General features: G+C 44.5%; 1 protein-coding gene and 1 non-coding gene across 8 annotated transcripts in view; both read left to right on the plus strand.

Annotated features, from left to right (window-relative positions):
• The window catches only part of PRDM10 (PR/SET domain 10), an 88,183-nt gene that overhangs the window by 30,475 nt on the left and 38,154 nt on the right, over positions 1–19,554 (plus strand). For 4 of the 7 annotated variants that reach the window (XM_060268527.1, XM_035139138.2, XM_035139140.2 and 1 more), the window contains 7 exons: positions 49–213; positions 2,021–2,080; positions 8,434–8,583; positions 12,265–12,508; positions 13,818–14,059; positions 15,540–15,743; positions 18,256–18,328. In XM_060268527.1, coding sequence (XP_060124510.1) covers positions 49–213; positions 2,021–2,080; positions 8,434–8,583; positions 12,265–12,508; positions 13,818–14,059; positions 15,540–15,743; positions 18,256–18,328 — 1,138 coding nt within the window. The other 3 variants (XM_035139142.2, XM_035139143.2, XM_035139144.2) reach the window with 3 other exon arrangements.
• On the plus strand, positions 2,251–2,323 carry TRNAW-CCA (transfer RNA tryptophan (anticodon CCA)). The gene has a single exon. It is a non-coding gene; the product is annotated as a tRNA-Trp (tRNA).

Raw genomic sequence — 19,554 nt, forward strand, 5'->3', positions numbered from 1 at the left:
ACTTCCTGACATTTCTTCTCTGCCCCTGTTCCCCTTCCCTTTCTCCAGGTCCACTTTGTCCCTGAAGGTGGAACTGTGGCTCAGATTGTGTACAGCGATGATCAGGACCGTCCTTCACAGCAGGTGGTCTACACTGCCGACGGCACATCTTACACCTCTGTGGACACCTCGGAGCATACACTGGTGTACATCCACCCCGTGGAAGCCACTCAGGCATGTGACATCTCGCACCCCCCCCCAATGTCTCTGTCTACTCATGGCTGCAGAGAGCAATAATTTCATTCAGAACTTGGGCCAGCTGCCTGCAAAGCTGTGTGAATGCCTAATAGTCCTCAGCTGTGCATAATCATCTAGCCATTGGCGAAGGGGGAGTTTGGACTTTTCATGCTAAATGAGAGTGCAGATGTTGTAATCAAAAAATGCTGGGAGGCTATTGAGTATGAAACCCTGTTCATTGCGCTTCTCTGAAACTGGAATAATTTAGCCTCCCCCCCCCTTCAAAAGAGGACACGAGTAATCAGTGCAACAATATCAGCCATCACAGTGTTTTGTAAAACAAGGGGGTTCCTAATCCATTCTTTTCAGATTCCTTATTTGCATAGCCAAGTTTAGGTAACTACTAATAATTCGGGCATTGGAACTTCTATTTTTTCTAACCATTGTGCTAGTCCGTAGACTTGAACTGGACAAAACTATTTATAGGTTTTCAAACTTTGTGCCTTTAGGAAATATTTGAAACAGTGATTTGTTTGCATGCTCTATGCATTACTTGTGCATTGCGGAGGACCTTGGATCCTTTTCTAGGGTGTGCATTTTTTTAATGCTTTATTTTTATTTCAATATATATAAACATATTACAGAAAATAAAACGGAAAAACAGAAAACATGCACATCCATACAAAAGACAAAGTACATTGGCCCAAGATAAAAAGGATTTTCTCCCCCTCCCCCCACCCCGCCCTCTTCTTTTTCTCACTTTAAGGTGTGCATTTATAGGGGGGGAACACAGGGAGCTGGCTGCCTTGACATAAGTCAGACCACTGGTTAGCTAGCTCAGTACTGCCTATACTGACTGGCAACAGCTCTGCAGGGTTTCAGATGGCAGTCTTGCCTAGAGATGGCACCAATTGAACCTTGGACCTTTTGCATGCAAAGCATTGCAGTGCTGCTGAGCAACAGCCCTTTGCATCTTTTTACTGATCAGACTTGTTTGGATTCTCCAGTGGCTCATGTGAGCGAGAGACCGCAAACAACTTGGTACACTTTGGAATTTGTGTTAGTACTTCCTGGATGGAAATGCAACCTCACACTCTACACTTCTGTGTTTGCACATTGCTGAGGAAGATCAGTAGTGGTTGGAAAGCTGTCTTTCAGGAGAGCGTTTCTATTGTTACTGATCTTCTCATTGGGAGACCTCTAAAAAGCTTCTAACGAACCACATGGTTTAGAAACCACCGTTCTAATTTAGACAAACCATATAGCTGCTGGCAACAGTACCCTACTAAATTCCCAAATCCCAGTCCATCCTCCATAATATCCTTACGCTGCCCGTTCCTATCCCCCCTCCCCCCTAATCTTCATTGCACTCCATTTTGGTGCTTTACTGTTCCTGTTTTAATCAGGTCCTTCTACTTCTTTACCCCTTGGCTTAAATTGTCAAGCAGGATTTTGCTTTTAAGCTTTGATGTGAGCACTCTTGAGTCTTGACACAGAGAGAGAGAAAGCACCACGTGCAAACAACCTGCTACAGTTTGGAATTCGTGTTAAGTACTTTCGAGATGGAAGCTGCTGTGTCAATGTAACACCACCACCTCACACTTTATAGGTGGACTGTTGGCACTAAGAGTGCATTTCATAAATATTCTGTAGTGGCCAAGGTATTTGGCCTTATGAAAATTGAATGAAACCAGCCATTTGTCCACTGTCACTTTCCTTTCAGCAAGTTTGTTCCGTCACTGTGAGCTTCGCATAACCAAGCGTTACCAAGACCCTCTTAACCATTCTTCATTATTTTGTTCAGACTTTGTTTACAGACCCGTCCCAAGTGGCATACGTCCAGCAGGATGCAGCGACACAGCAGGTAAGGTTCAGGCCTTTCAGTTGAGCTTTACGTGTATCTTTTGACGGGCTATGCATTTATTTTGTCCTGTTCTTGTCTCTGCAAAACCTGTTCCATGAGAGATTATAGTGGGATTGGCATGAATGAACATTCACCTTTCTGAAGGAACTCACCTTGGTAGCTCAGTATCCACCTTGGTAGCTCAGTCGATAGAGCAGGAGACTCCAAATCTCAGGGTTGTGGGTTCGAGCCCCACGCTGGGCAGAAAATTCCTGCACTGCAGGGGGTTGGACTAGATGACCCACAGGGTCCCTTCCAACTCTACAATTCTATGATTCTATGATTTGTTTCTTGCCATAGTCATGCAGTTCTAGCACGGTGGCAATAACAGAGAAACCTAAATTTTTAGTTTAGAAAAATGGTAAGTGAGTGGATAGCTCAGGTGGTTAGAGCGTGGTGCTGATAATGCCAAGGTTGCAGGTTTGATCCCCTTATGGGGCAACTGCATATTCCTGCACTGCAGGGGGTTGGACTTAGATGATCCTCAGGGTCCCTTCCAACTCTGCAGTGCTGTGATAGTTCTGTATAGAAGGTGTGGAGAAAGCTAGTGGAGCTGAATGTTGGAAGATTCAGGACAGACAAAATAAAAGTACAGTGGTACCTTGGGTTATGAACTTAATTTGTTCTGGAGGTCCGTTCTTAACCCGAAACCATTCTTAACCTGAGGTATGCTTTTGCTAATGGGGCCTCCTGCTGCCGCCGCACCGCCAACACGCGATTTCCGTTCTCATCCGGGGGCAAAGTTCGCAACCCGAGGAACTACTTCTGGGTTGGCAGAGTTAGTAACCCGAAGCATTTGTAATCCGAGGTGCCACCACTGTACTTCTTCACATAGGGCATAGCTAAACTACGAAATTCACTCCCTCCCGCAAGATTAGAGATGGCCACCAACTTGGGTGGCTTAAAAAGGTTGGACCACTTCATAGAGGATAAGGCTATCAATGGCTGTCAGAGGCAGCATGCCAGTTACTGGCAATCCTAAGTGGGCAGAGTTGCTGCTGCACTCAGGTCCTGCTCACTGGCGGAGGAAGAGGAGTGCGGGGGGAGTGCAACGTCCCCAGCAGCGCAATCCTGGTGGGGTGCCATTGCGGCTGCTCCCTGCCCGCGCTGGGTGCCACGCCCCCACAGGCAGCGCGTCACGCCCCTGCGGGCAGTGTGCTCCGCCCCCAGGACACGTACCAGCCCCGCCCCTGCCTGCTCTCCGCCCCCCCGGTGCTGGAGCATGAAGCTCCGCCACTGGTCCTGCTCATGGACTTCCCACCTGCATTGGGTTGGCTACTGTGAGAACAGGATACTGGGCTAATAGGTGGGCCTTTGGCTTAATCCAGCAGGTGTCTTCTTAAATTGTTGAGGTGCTCTTGGGCCAGCTGACATGATGAAAGGCCACCTAGTGTCTAAAGCAGGGGTAGTCATTCTTTTTATACCTACCGCCCACTATTGCATCTTTCTTGATGGTAAAATTTCCTTACCGCCCCCCCAGTGCTCGATGGAAGGAGGATTCGGCTTGTGGCGTAGAACCCCCTACCGCCCACCTAGAATCCTGAAACGCCCACTAGTGGGCAGTAGGGGCCAGGTTGACAACCCCTGGTCTAAAGGATGTCCTGTAAGGTCAGTTTTAAGAATGTTAAGAGGACTGCTTAACTAAGATTTCCTGTTCTGAAAACATACTACTATATCTTTCATTTAAGCTATCAAAAAACAAACAAACCCCCCAACCTGTTTTATTGTTTTGTTTGTACACCCACATAATTGGGAGATAACAGCATTTCCTCATTTATACAGGCAGAAGCTTTTTCGGGTTTTTATTTGGGATATAACTGTAAAAGCTAAAAATTCCAATTACTTGCTGCTGTGTCTGATGTATATAGTCCTAGTTTTGTGCTTGATGTGCTCACTAGTGTGAAATTGACTAGGAGTAGCATGAAATTGAGGACTGGGGATGTGAAGATTTGAGGATGCAAAAGGAAGGGGGGGAGGCCTGTATTTGAAAAGGACTAGCTTCTCATTTAATCTCCCATGGCACAGGAAACTGGATGGTTAAGGTCCAAGGCTTGAGATCCTTTCAGTCCTAAGCCACTATGTACAACACAGGTTTGTGGAAGTAGCCACTTGAAATGATTTGATAGCTGTGTTATCAACTTATAAAGTGAGACGATACATTTCAGTTAATATTCCGGAAACCTCTGGTAATATAGGTGTGAACCCACCACTGATTAGAAGACACTAGGGTGTTTTTTTAAGATGGGATTCCCCCAAATTAATGGTTTGATGCTTTAGTGCTTGGCTTCAGGCTACCTACCCTCACCAAGCAAAAAGCAGCCGGATTCTGGTGGCTCTGTATTTTCCAGCCTCCCTCCTGACAGTTAAGGGAGGGTTTTGGCTTAGAGGTATTCATACTGAGAGAGAAAGAGAGGTAGCTACCTGGTGGGCTTTTGTGGTTCTTTCTAATCTCTCTCATCTAATCTCCCCTGCTCCCCAACCAGCTGGGGTGATTAGCTGAATGAGATAACTAGAATGTCTCTTTCCTTTTTAGTATGACTTCAGGTGAGGTGCCTTCAGCTTTCCTTGACTGCCAGCTGTTGGGAGGAAGCCTTCAAAGCTCTCTATAGCCTGGCAGTTTTCTATTTGGTGAGTGTAATGTGTAGCCAGGCTGTTTGTCCAAAGACAAAAATATGAGAAGCACAGGCATTTTTTTTTAATGGACTATTGTATCTCTATCTGATATCCAGTAACGCCCAGAGCTTACTTGTGGGCAGTGAACAAGACCTTTTGGTAAATTGAATGGACCCAGTCTCTGTTTCAGATCAGGTTCGTTGTCATGGGCCCTGCAGGGAGTGGCCTGGCCAAGTCAGGGTGGAGGAAGGGAGTGGTTAGCCAATGATTCTGGGGAGAGATCTAGTGGGCTGGGAAGGTCCTTGCCTGGGTTAGGAGGGCCCAGGATTAGGATCCCATAGAGCAGGCATGTCCAACAGGTAGATCGTGATCTACTGGTAGATCACTGGACATCCGTGGTAGATCACTGGCTTTTCTCCTCCCTAAAAAAAGCTACGCAATTTAGACCTGAAACCCTAAAAAATGGGCCTTCCTCTTCCCTAAAAGAAGCTCAACCACTTTGACCTGAAGCCACCAAAAGGGGGTAGATCATTGCCAGTTTTTAACACTGAGAGTAGATCGCATTCTCTTGGGAGTTGGCCACCCCTGCCATAGAGGGTTTTTGTGTGGGTGGGTGTTAGTCCCTGTCATCCTGTCCCATCTCCCTGCTAGTCCCAGGTGGCTCTTTTGATTTCCAAAGTAGTTTCTAGCAAAAGCTTCAAGTATACCCTAAAAAGCATCTTCAGTTCTACTGGTGCTGTGGGGCTTCTGCCAGAGCCCATCAGCAAGCAGATCTCAAGTACTGTACATGATTGCATCTTAAGAAACACATAGAGCAAGGTTAGCTACAAAAACAATAGGAAAATGCCAGCAGTGAAGAAGAGAGGGTGTACGGTACGTTAGCAAACTGTTTGGGAGCATAGTAAAAAAATAAAAAAATAAAAAATACAGGTTTATTTTGGAAAAAGAACAGCAAAGAAAAACACGCTTAACAGATGCATGTTCATTGAGCAGAAATAAGAAAGACAAATTTAGAGAATTGCAGCATGACAGGCTTTATTAAGGCAAGTGTCATGAAGAATTATTTTGAATTTGAATCCTTTTTGCTTCAAACACTAAAAAGGCAAATGGAAGCAGTGGAAGGACTGAACAATAAGCTGAAAACTATTAATGATGTTTTAAAGGAAGAAAAGATGATGGGAAGGAATACATGTGAATTATTGGCAACATACACCTGCTGTATTGTTTGATAAAGCTTGCATGTCTTAAAAATGTTAATGTAAGTTTTGAATGTTTTTTTGGTCAAAAATAGAAGTGTAAATTTATGGAAAAAGAGAAGGGGGGCGGCGGTAATAAACACCTAGCCTGGACATGAAAAAGATTGATAGATTGATAGCTCTTTCTTCTGTTAACCAGAAGGTTGGTGGTTCGAGCCCATGCAGGGATGGCTGTGGACAGGATTCCTGCATTGCAGGGGGTTGGACTAGATGACCCTTGAGAGTGGCTGGGAAAACCCATCCAGATGGGCGGGAAATAAATAAATAAATAAATAAATAAAATAATAATCCCTTCCAACTCTACAAATCTATGCTTCTATGAAGTTCTTTTAATAAAAAAATATATGCATAGAATGTTCACTATCAACAAGAATAAAAAAACAATATTCAGGATCAAAAGAATGTTGCATTTAATTTGTAGTAAATAGTGATTGGGGGGGTGGGATCAACACAAACCGTAGGGACAGAATATTCAAACAGGCCAATTTCCCCACATTTTTCCTAAACCTATTATTATTAGAATCATCATTGTATATGGTGCTTTACAGAGCAGTATAACCGAAGGAACTTGGAACAATACAATGACTCTGAATTTCCCTGTGAAACAGGAGATGCATAATGAGTGGCCCAAAGGAATGAACATCTCTCAGACCTTTCAAAGTCGAGACACAGGAGTCCATAGAGTCCAATGCCATATATTTGACATTAACCAAATTCACAGTTTGATCTTTGTGACATTAACCAGCATAAAGCGAAGGCTGCAACATACTACATTCCCTGTTCTGTGGTAAAAACAGGATGGCATCCAAGTCTTTCCATCAGCCCCTTTTCTTTAGGCCAGAAGAAACAAATTGCACCCTGCCCTCTTTCTCGTTGTGCGCGTGTGTTATTTCAGCAGGCTGGCAGTGGCCAAGAGTAGCAACAGCCTAAACACACACATCCCCTCGTATGCTATGCAGGTCGTGTATATTTAACCCTGGTGCACGCATGCCCTACACAGACTGATGATAATAGGAAAAGCATGCAAGTGTCACAAGTGTGTTATCGCTGTATCCTCAGTCCTCTTGCTTAAAGACCCGGCGCAGCCTAGACAGCAGCCCTCTTGGCTAGCCAAATGTTCCCATGGAAAGATTTCCAGTTTGTTTGTGAGTGGTTATCATTTTATTAGAGCAGCTGCTAGCCCTGCAGGTGTTGCATGTACCCTCTCCCTGTGAGAATTCCCTGAACTACTATAGCTGCTAAAATAATAATCGAGGACCCTGCTGTTTTTTGGGAAAGACCTATTGAAATCTTAGCACTTCAAAAGCCTTTTGTGTATTCGTCTCTTGGTTTTTCCCAGCATATGTAACCGGGATGAAACAAGAGTTCACTAAGGGTGTTTTTGCTTGTAAGTTGTGTTGATACCCTGCCGTGGCAGGTTTTGCGCTGACTCCTCCCTGCCAGCACACCTGGAAGTGTGCTAATGATGCCTTGTGGGTGTGCGCCTGGCAACAGGGAAAAATCACTATGTTCACGTCAGCCCCTTTCGACTTGCCACCCCCTGCCCCCTATTTGTGGTCACTTTATTCCATAAAGCCTTTTGCGGCCATGATTTCCAGCTATTCTGGAGATAAAGCTGAAAAGGCTAAGGAAGAACAGCTATTCAACGCGTTAAGGGTTGGCATGTTGGAAGGATTAAATATATATCTTGCAATAACAATTTTCCAGGGGAGACACACTGGTACCGTCTTCTGGAATGGGGTTCAACAGCAGCACAAGGTTTCTTCTAGTCGAAATCAGGCTCTTTGAGCGGGGCGTTGCCATCCCCCTTCCCCAGTTATCAACCCAGAGGGAGAGGAGGATTTGTGGAATATGAAATTTGGTAACATGCCATTGTGCACGCCTCGGGCAACGCCCTCGCCCTTCTCAAACTGGCATCCCCTAGGCTGCTTTGGGAAGAAACATGGGATACACATTGAATAAAATAAATAAATAAAACTTGTTTCTGGCCTGTACTGGATAATTTTAAAGGCCCACGTTAACTTCGGGAAGGGTTGTAGCTCAGTGGTAGAGCATCTGCTCTGCATGCAGAAGGCCGCAAGTTCAATCCCTGGCATCTCCAGGTAGTGATGGAGAGCCACTGTCAGTGCCAGAAGTGCTGAGCTAGATGGACCAGAGGACTGACTCAGGATAAGGCCACTTCCTCTAGTTCCTAACTTACAGCAGTTGCACAGGCAGCTCCACTGTATTTTTATAGCAGAAAAGATACTCGCATAGGGATTGGGGGGGGGGATGTTATATCTGCATTGTCTCTCGAAGTTTTAAATAATTACTGACACTCATTCAGACACCTTTCGGATACTGTATTTTGCAACCTAAAAGACCTGGCTTGCAGGACTTGCTGTAGCCAGACAAATCTGAATGGTGGAGATGCCACAGGACTAAAATGAGTGCCTGTGATTTTAGGTAACTGTGCTCTTGCCTGCTACTCCTCCTCCTCCTCCTCCTGATGCTGCTGCTGCTGCTGCTCAGAGCATGAATCCCACCCACCTCTCTGTGCTTGGCAGCGTTGCCGACCCCTCAGCGGCTCTGGAGCAGGACCCTCAAGCAGACAGAGTAAGTTGCCAGTTGCCCTATTGCTTTTAAATTTGAGCTCTCGATTTCATGCCCCCATTAAAAGAAACCAGGACCCACCCAACAAAACCAATAGAAATTTGAGGATCGGCTTTTGTTGTGTTTGTTAAAAGCCACCTGGAGCCAGGTGTAAAATAGCAGGGGGAAGGGGGTTAGCTCAGACATAAAATAATGGCTGCAAGGGCAGCACCAGTTACGTACTGCATCGCATCAACAGTGAACCATATATTAGGATAGCCCACATCACCCTACCTTAATGTTACTACCGTGTTTCTCCGAAAATAAGCCATACCCCGAAAATAAGCCACAACCCGAAAATAAGCCATAGTGATAGGCAGTTTAACCTTGTAGGTTAAACTGTACCATACTTAAAAAAAAAGACATCCCCTGAAAATAAGCCACCGTGTTTTTTTTTTGAGGAAAGATAAATATAAGACGGTGTCTTATTTTTGGAGAAACACGGTACCTGCCTCAATGGCTCTGCTCTCTTACCTACTACTGGTAGAGATTAGATTTGCAGGGATTAGAACGCGGCTTCCTCTGTGGTGGCTGCAGCATTGCAAAATCCCTGCCAGTCCCCTTTTTATCAGCTTTTGGATGTTGCTTGAAAACTGTTTTATTTCGCAAGGTCCTTGTAGTTTGGTTTTAATTTGACTTAAAAAAAATGTCTGCTGCATCTTTTGTGTGCTGTACAGTGGTACCTCTGGTTGCGAACGCTTCTGGTTGCAAACGCTTCGGGTAACGAGCTCTGCTAACCTGGAAGTACGTGCTCCTGGAAGCGAAGTTTGCCCCTGGATGTGAGCGGAAATCCCGCACCGGAGGCGCCCTTAGCGAAAGCGCACCTCAGGTTGAGAACAGTTTCCGGTTACGAATGGACTTCCGGAACGGATTAAGTTCATAACCGGAGGTACCACTGTATTACTGTTTTATTCCTTTCCTTTTTTTAGTTAGCCTCCTTGGGGGAACTTGTTCTTAAAGGTGGATAATATGTAAAAACAATCACACTTGTATAATTCATATGGACTAGATAAAATAAGATGCATATGCAGTAAAAATCTACCTCTGAGTGGCTACAGATCAGGAAATTGAACAGAAACTCTAAAACTGCTCAGCACAGTTACACCAAGATCAGGTCAAAAGCAACCAAGCAATATTAATATTTTACAATTAAAGAATAATGAGGATAAGAGTAAAGAATAATGAGGATTCATTCATGGCCAGTCATGGTAGATTATTTTTTTTTATAAAAAACCGCAACAACTGATAATTTAACCAGAAATTCTCACCCTGTAATTTATGCTCAACTGTCTTTTGAACATTTACCTGTGTCAGTATAGAAAGGATTGACAGTGGTAGGCAAGCTGGATTTCAGATTGCCTATCTGCCATTGAGGAATTCCTATAAGCTTTCTCAGAACATGGTTTGGAAAATGCTGAAGTGCATTCTATACTTTTGCAGCCATGCCACACCCTCAGGGAGTTCTGTTATTTAGTGCAAAATTCAGCATTCTGATAAGCTGTTATAAAAAGCAATAACAGCAAACCCCTGCAGGTTTCTAGTCCTTATTGTTGACTGTGAAGATAAACTTAAATAGACATCTGGCAATGCCTTGTGGAATCTCAGAAGCCAGCGTTCCTGCAGCTAGCCTGTGGGGACTTCATTCATCTGCATTCCACTTTATTCTCCAGCTAGGCCTAGAAGAAGTATAATAAACCAGCATAGGCAGATTTTTATCTTCACCATGTATTCATTCGGATTGAAGAATTTTGCATAATTTATTTAGCTCACAAATTCATTTGTTTGTTTATTTGAAAAAAAGCAACATTTTGGCTACCTTGACCCAGAATTTGGGTCCATTTTATTCAAAATGGCAAGTATACATAGTTCTAAGCATGCCTGGCAACCAGGTTTCACTTCTAACTTATTGAAAGACTGTAATGCTTTGTGACGCACGTGTGTGTGTGTGTAGCCTGTTCCTTAAGCTCTCTTACAGCAATTCCCTTCCCCCTACACACACACACATATTATACTGATTTCTGCCTCATCTGCAGTGCACTATGGGCATTTAACTCTTCTCTTCATAGAAAATAAAATATAACACTCTTTAAAATTAGAGCACCCATTGCCCTTAAGCAGTTAGGAGGTTGCTTTTTGTTACAAAGGTTTTAGATTTTAATTAGCTAGTTTCTTAACCCGATCCCTGTGTTTTGAGTGCATTGGTGTTCTTTTCTCTTGCTTCCATGGAGTGAGAAAATTATAGGCAGGATCATTTTGAGGGCATATTTTAATGTCAAACTAATTAAGGCAGAAAATGGAGACCCTGGGTGACTTCATTTGGAGATGGAATAAGGAAAGGGGTAAGCTGAGTTGCAAAAAGCCTTTCTGGGGAGCCAAAGGTTTTTCTGATTTAATGCCGCCTTCTTGCCAGTCTCCATCATTATTAGTGTGCTAAATACTTTTTGCAAGGCTAAATAATACGTTGGTCTTGTGAAAGCAGGTAATCATACCCATCAACTCCTGGATTGAAAAATACGGGATCAGCAGCGGCGTGGCACCGGAAGTCGCTTCTACGCATGTCCAGACATGCGTAGAAGTGACTTCCGGTGCCGCGCTGCCCAATTTCTGGTGCCCAGACATGGGCAGAGCGGCACCCGAAATTGGTTCTGCCCATGTCCAGACATGTGCAGAAGGAGCCTCCCTGGCCGGCAGGAGCTGTTTTGAAAATCCGGGGGGAATTACAGGATATTTCGTCATTCGGGATAACAGCGGGAAACGGCTTTAAAAACGGGGGTTTCCCGCGAAAAACGGGAGACTTGGCAGCTCTTAATATTCTCTCACTTTACAGCAAATATACCTGAGATGGTGGCTTGGCTCAAGATGCCTACTGTATTCATGGTTGCAAAAGCATTTGAAGCCAGCTGTTCTAGAATCAAGTGTAACACTGTCTACCAGACCCTTAATTGATATGAGATATATTTTCAAACACTTAGTAAAGTTCCCCACCTGGCAATTGTCTCCTAGGCCTGAACAATGTGGAGAGCGAACTATATGAGATTTGAGCCCACCTGTAGTCAGAAATGTGGCAGTGTCCAATGGCAGCAGGGCAATTTAGGGAGCAAACGGAAGCCTGTGTGATCCACTCTGCGCTATCCTCCAACACTTCTCTCTCCTTCCCCTAGTTCCCCCCGCCCAAGGCAGCTGCTTCCATCGGCCTGATGGTAGGGCCGGCCCAGCGTGCATCCCTTTCAACATTCAACATGGCAGTAGAGGATTCAGCCCCCATGCTGCCTGCCACCCATCTGTCACACCACCCAGTTGTCCTACTTGCTATAGGCAAAAATTGAAGTCCGGCTTAGGTTCTCCAAACTTGGGTCATCTCCAACCAACTTCTACTGGGAACAGACCCATTTAAATGAATGAACCTAAGTTAGTCATGCTTGTTGTTTAATTATTTCATAAATTTAGCACACTGCTTGATTGTAAAAACAAAAACAAAACAAAACTCAAAACAGTTTGATTTCACTGGGTCTATTCTGAGCAGGGCTAGCAAGGGGTACAACCCCAGATGCCACTGGTATTAGCTGAGGTATGATTACCGGTACTATTATTTTCTGGTTTGCTGTTCTGGATCACAGCACATCTTTGCTGATTTCCGCTCCCTAGGTATCAATACCAGTGCACAGCCAAGTTTTGCCTCCTATGGAGGCCGTGAATGAGTCTGGTCCTCTAGAACCTTTGCACAACCCAATAAGTGATACGGAAGCGAAAGAGGAAAACGATGAGGATGATGACGATGATGATGACGACGACGACGAGGATGAGGAAGATGAGGAAGAAGAGGGAGAAGATACCGACATGGATGAATGGGATCCAGATCCACCTCATCCCTTTGACCCAAATGACCTGTGTAAGCATTCGAGGGTGTCTTGTTTTTGCTATGCCTCTTCTCCCTTTCATTGGCTTACCACTGCAATATTGGAATGAACCCAAAGCCATTTCGTTTGAATTGCACTCCAGGAATCAGTACTTGGAAGCAAGGGGAGTGTTGAAACTAGCATCACTGAGCAAGAGAAGTAGGGTCCCTCTTGTCGGATTTACTTTGTTTTTAGTTGAACCCTGAAATCTTATCAACCAGTGCCGGGCACCAAAGACAAACATTTAGAATTAGAGAATATGGGAAGGACCATAGCTCCATGGCAGAACATCTGCAGAAGTCCCAGGTTCAGTCTCTGACATCTCCAGGTAGGAATGGACACAGATCCATGTCAGAGACCTTCCTAGAGAAACTGACAATCAGTGCAGACAACACTGAGCTCCTATGGCAAGTTGTTTCTGAGCACATTCTGACTCTAGGAATAGATTTTCTGTACTGGAACCGAGTTCACAGTCCAGTCCACATACTCCTGGTTAGCTTTCTGCATTTTAACAGCCAAATAAAGATGGGGAAAGTCATTTAGTTGCTACTGTTGTTAAACTATTGGGAGTCAAGAAAACCTTGGCAATCTACTACAAATCACCCAGAGATCTACAAATAGATCTGTCTACTTAGTCAGCTGCTCACAGCTCCCTGCTACACAGGATCTAGTGCAATGCTACTAGTGCTGGCACAAGCTGCCTCTTCAGCACCAGTGGGTGGCGCGCCAAGAACTGCATATTCATCTGAATTGTGCAGGGGGGTGGGTGGGTTGTGGAGGGCAGAGTTGAGTGGAAGGCAGTGGAACAAGCAAAGTGGACTGGGCCACTTTCCTCTGAGCTTTTCTACAACCTTTCCCTGTTGGAATCTTTAGGGCAAAGCTCTCTGCATTAAAAGTCAGCAGCCAGGTGCTGCTACCTCTCAGGAGAGGAGGAGAATCTATCCTCCTCCAATAGATCCAACTGATCTGGAGATGGATTGAGTTCAACTAAGCCCATGAGGTTGAGGATTTGTGCAGTGGGGACAACCCTTTCAAACAATAGATGTCCTTTAGCTACTCTGAATGTGGAGGCCTTCGTTGCTAGAATTTGGTTGAGAGTTTCCGGGTTCTGTGCCTCCTGCTTCTAGTATATAAATTAAGGTTACCAGATGTCCCCGTTTCCCGGGGACAGTCCCCATACAGAACCCATTGAAGTTGAAAAGTGTCAGCGGATTCATTGAAAAAAAAAATCTGGTAACCTTAATATAAATGGGATGGGGGACTGTGTCATGTATTCCTGTCCTTTCCAATTATGTCTTTCAGGGTGTGAAGAGTGTAATAATGCACACCCCTCAGTTTGCCCAAAGCATGGACCCTTGCACCCGATCCCAAACCGGCCTGTACTGACCAGAGCAAGAGCCAGCCTTCCTTTAGTGCTTCACATAGACCGATTCCTGGGAGGAGTGTTTTCCAAGCGGCGCATTCCCAAGCGCACACAGTTTGGCCCTGTGGAAGGACCCCTGGTCAGGCAGTCAGAGCTTAAAGACTGCTATATCCATCTAAAGGTAAAGAGGCACCATGCATTTGCCGTGCGACCTACACGCTTTGAGACGCACATTTTGTGCAGAAGGAACTCCAGGGACTCGCAAGAAATGGGATCAACATAACTATGTGATCATACGAGACATTTCATGTAGCGCCAGAAGCATCTTGGCATTCAGTATGCAGGAGTCCCACTTCCTTATGGAGAACTAGCTCATAACAATCGGGAGCAACAATAAGTATAGTGCTAAATATTATTGTGGCATGAGCTTTAGAAGACAAGAGCCTACTTCGTGAGACACACAAAGTGAAAACAATGGGCATAAATTTCTGTCTGTATGTAGATGCATGGGTCACTGACTCACAGAGGTATTGAAATCGCTCTGGTACTTGGAAGTGAGAGTTCTATAGCCTCTTTGGGTTTCAATTTTCAGGAGGGGGGGGGGACTCGCAGTGACAGCAGGAAGCATAGATCTCTGCAGACGGAATTCAAGTTTCATTTAACAGCAAATGTTAGTGATGGGACTGAACTTCAAATCAAGGGGCTTCAAATTCCAGCTGTTCAAAAACACCTCCCTTGCAAAGCTTATGTCAGGTCAGGGCCAGCCCCTTCCAAAATTATTAGGGGCCACCTCAACTCGCATTCATTTTTGCCTCCTCACCATAGCTGACCCCATCCATGACTTAAACTTGGGGAGGACTGATCAAGCAGCTTCCATCAGGCCTTCCATGGTTGTCCCTTGGGTCATGGCCCTAGCTGTCAAGTTCTCCCTTTTTTAAAGGGAAATTCCTTTATGCCGAATAGGATTCCTCGCAAGAAAAGGGAAAACTTGACAGCTATGGTCATGGCACCCTTGAAAGTGTTTGTGTATGGGTGTGTGTAAATACACATACATATTATTATTATTATTATTATTATTATTATTATTATTATCATCATCATTATCATTATTAATTTGTATGTGCTAACTTGCCAAAATTGTGTGTTTATGTGTGGATAGATGGATAGATGGATAGATAGTTAGACATGCATATATGCATGTGTGCTCACACAAGCAGAGGCCCGGTGTACTTAAAAAAGGACTGTTTCGCAAGATGACTCCAAAAAGTTGAAAGCATAGATTGCATTCTTGAATCAATCAGCTGAAATAAATGACTTGAGATAAAGTATTCTATGCTAAGCCCATATATGTAAATGGGTCCAGGTATACTCAGTCCTGCAGGTTGGTGCTCAATTAGCACAACATCACCTGTGAGATAATAACTCTTTGTAATGACTTCACCAACCTAGACTATGATGCAAGCTAACAAAAGCTGCTGACAAGTCTGCCAGTCTTCAGCAGCTTCATGCTCTATCTGCCCCATAAACCTTTTTTCTTCTTCAAATTACCTGGATTCATGATGCAGACTGTTTCTTCCATTGTGGACACAACAGCCACATCTCACCGACCTGCTCTGTTTGTGCCTGTACGTTTATAGATAATATATTTTATCTTGCCTTAGGTGTCCCTTGATAAAGGTGACAGAAAAGACCGGGGTCTGCAGGAGGATCTCTGGTTTGAACTGTCTAGCGAGGCTCTTTGCAACTGGATGATGTTTGTGCGGCCAGCCCAGAATCACCTGGAGCAGAATCTGGTTGCCTACCAGTATGGCCACCATATTTATTACACAACAATTAAGAATGTGGAGCCCAAACAGGAACTCAAGGTATGGGGCAACCTGCATTATATAGCTTCTTTTTGCTGAGTCAAACAGCACAGCTTCGCAACCTGCTAGAAGGGCTCCCTACTACTCAGCAGAGAGATAAAGCCTTAGGGCTTGATTTATTCATTCATAATTCCCATGGTTCTTGTTCTGAGATGTCTTCCCTATCTGTACAACCATGGCATTCCAGGGTGTATGGGCGACATGCTTTGTTGTCTGTATTGAATCACTACAGCATAATGAACATTGGTCCTCACCTACCAGAAATAACAGCCCATTTGATCACTTATGCTGGAAATGTAGGTCAAGAATTCTTGATCTTGCTTGGCTCTGTTGACTCTCAGTTCACTCCAACCCAGGGCAGTCTCAAGCAGGTCACGCGCCCTGGCGCTGACGGGCGGAGATCGCTCCGGCGCCTCCCCTCGCAGGGCGCAGCATGGCTTCCGCGCGGCTTTGCCGCGCAGCACCCTGCCTACCGGCCCGGGGCCCTGGCACCCCGCACCACCGGGACTCTACCTAGAGCCAGTCCTGCTCCAACCACTGGTTCACCTTGAACGTGTAAGCAATTTGGAAGTTGAGATTCGTCTGATATCAAAGACCTCCTGTATGCACTGAAGCATCTTGGTTTACTTTTAATTCTCTCTCCCTTTCCCCCTTTGTGGCACTTTCCCCTGCCCGCCCATGAATGGGATTGGCTTTTCTCCATGACAAGGGCTTTGACAACTAATGAGGTACCATTTACTTCAATCAGTGTACCTCCGAGGTTTGCAGTTTGGCCTGTGCGTGTGATAATCTGACTTCTCTGCTTGTGATTCCAATTACCGTGAAGTTATTTTTATCCCATGCTTAAAACAAATCAAGTGGAACTTGGAACAGTTGGGAGAATAGCTTTTTATATTAAGCTTACAGCTTGAGATCTGGAGGACAGTCAAAAGATGAGTGCCACCATCTGGGCTTTTCCTGTTTCTTGCTTTCTCCACTTCCTTTTCTGCCTTGTGCCCTAATCCTGCAAGTCCTTGAAATGTTCAAGATCTTGACAGGACCGAGAAGGAATATGTAATGTGTGATCCAGCATCGGCTCTTGACTTAACAACTCTCGTTTTGAACCCTGTAATGCATTACACAAGCGCAGTCACTAGAATTAGTTAGTACTGTTTTATTGCTTCCAACTGTTTTTAATGGTTTTACCAGAGAACACATGAAAGGTGTAATCCAAGACACAAAAGAGAATAATGTATTCTCCCCCTCCCTCCCCACAGTATAACTTGTGGCATTTTGGAAAGTGCTTGCCCCTCCTGCCATACTTTCACAATTGTGATAATCAGTGAATGAGGATTTGTGATTAGAGTCGAACCACTCAGGCACACTGCCTGTGGAATAAGATGAAATAAATTGCTATAGGAACAGCCTCTTCAGAATATTCATGGCTCGGCACACTTATAAGGCCTCTTGACACTTGTACCAAAAAATAAAATAAAATCACTTTTGGAGCTACTAAAGTACTTGAATCTATCTCTTTCCCTTTCATGTCAGTGTCACCCATGTATAAAATGAATAATAAAATGCTAGCTGATTCAAGTGACAGCCAGTGTGGTGTAGTGGGTAGACTTAGTTTGTTACTAGAAAACCCCAAGATCCACTCACTGGAGCCTAGTGCAAACAGCATATTTGGAATTATATAATCCTGAGCCTGTGGATTTTCTTTGAGTACCAGAAATGAACTCGTAGTCCTTCTGCACAAAAAAATTACTCCTGTTTACCCTCATCCCAGCTTTTCATTTAATTTCAGCTGTATAATTTGGGCAGCAGGGGTGGGTGGAATCATTTTGTTGTTGTCATTGTTCAACAATTGGGAGTCTTAAATCTTTGCCAGTAGATCCTATTCCACCATCTGCCCAGACATGTTGTAGTGAATTGAGGTGGGACGTGGGTGGTGCTGTGGTCTCTTGGGCTTGTCAATTGGAAGGTTGGTGGTTCGAATCCCCGCAACGGAGTGAGCTCCCGTTGCTCTATCCCAGCTCCTGCCAGCCTAGCAGTTCGAAAGCATGCCAGCGCAAGTAGATAACTAGGTACCGCTATGGCGGGAAGGTAAACAGCATTTCCGTGCCTTCTGGCACTCATCACAGAGTTCCGTGTGCCAGAAGCGGTTTAGTCATGCTGGCCACATGACCCGGAAAGCTGTCTGTGGACAGACACCGGCTCCCTCAGCCTGTAAAGCGAGATGAGCACCACACCCCATAGTCACCTTTGACTGGACTTAACTGTCCAGGGGTCCTTTGCCGTAGTGACTTGAGTGTCAGACTTGGACCAGGATGACATGGTTTTGAGTCACTGCTCACCCAAGAAGCTTTCTTAGGAATGCTGGGAGGCCACTATCTCCCAGACAGGATGGCCTCTGTATATGCTGCCCCCAGTTCCTTGGTGGAAGGGCAGGATATAGCTGTGATAGACAAGCAGTTAATTTTTTAGATTCTCCCGTGAAAATTCTAATTAATCCCATGTGAATTTGCTGCAGGTGTGGTACGCTGCTTCATATGCTGAATTTGTCAATCAGAAAATCCATGATGTATCCGAAGAGGAAAGAAAGGGTATTTATCTCCTTTTTACTTTTCCTGTTGATTGTTTAAATCATAGAGTATATTGCAGCACTGAATTAGCACTAGCAGGTGGAATTTTTCATGCCTAGCCCCAGCTATACTCAAATAATAATTAGATCTAGGTTAAGGCTGCATTGCCAAGTTTTGTTTGTTGTTAAATATGCTTCTGCATAATTAGCGGTACACATTAGAAGAGGTTGCCTTTTATTGATGCACATGGTAATAGCTGCTGTTGGCAAACATGGCCTGCAATTGAAGTACCCCCCCCCAAACCCTTTTTGTTCCCGTCACTATGATGGATGGTGCACAGCCATTATCAGATCAAGTCCTATGCAAAAAAGGAGCTTGAAAACAAATATGAGTTCTTGTTGCTTCATGGAAAGATTCTGATAGAAACTAAACCTCAGAAATCTAGTCTGATCTACAGACTGAGCTCCTCATCGTCTGTGATGCACTGTGGCGCAGAACTTGTACTTATTTTAAAACAAAAATTCAAGCATCTAGTTGTCATGATTGAGATAGGTTTGAAAATGTGCTGATCATGGGTTCAATCCGTGCCGTTCGTATATATTTCAAGCAGTTTGTGCAGTAACCATATTCAATTGGCTGCTAGGATTTTCCAAAGCTGCAACAGACAGGAGCAAAGACCCTGCTTGGTTTCCTAACTTTCTTTCTCTCATTCCAGGCACGTCCCTCCCCCCCCATTCCCATTCCTACTGTCCTTGGTAGTCTTATACATTTAATTCCTGTCCTCTCCTAGCCAAAAATCCCATGTTATGCAAAAAAAAAACAAAAACAAAAAAACCCACCATTTAATTCAGAGTAAAATATTCAAACTGAGTGAGTTTATACAAAATAAATGTTGTAGGAGTGAATAACTTATGTGGAGTGCAGAATTTAAGTTACAGCAACAGCCAGAAAGGCTTTTTCCTGTAGGTAAACTACAGAGCAGCTGAGCATTTCTGCACTTCTAGAGGGAATGTAGATGTAGTATTCCCTGTCTTCTTATCATCTTCCTGTCCTTCTGTGCCTAACCCATGTTTAGAGGGGAATAAAATACAGACTACGAGCAAAAGGTGTGTAGAGCATATTCCTTAGTCATTCTGATCTCTTTGGCCCCCTGAAAGTACAGAGGATTGGGGGGAGGGTCTTTGGTAGAAAACTGAAAAGCTTGGTGGCGTCTGAAGTTTTCCTTATCGATTGGTCTAACTTGACAA

Source organism: Zootoca vivipara, chromosome 15, assembly GCF_963506605.1.
Source record: "Zootoca vivipara chromosome 15, rZooViv1.1, whole genome shotgun sequence".
NCBI lineage: Eukaryota > Metazoa > Chordata > Lepidosauria > Squamata > Lacertidae > Zootoca > Zootoca vivipara.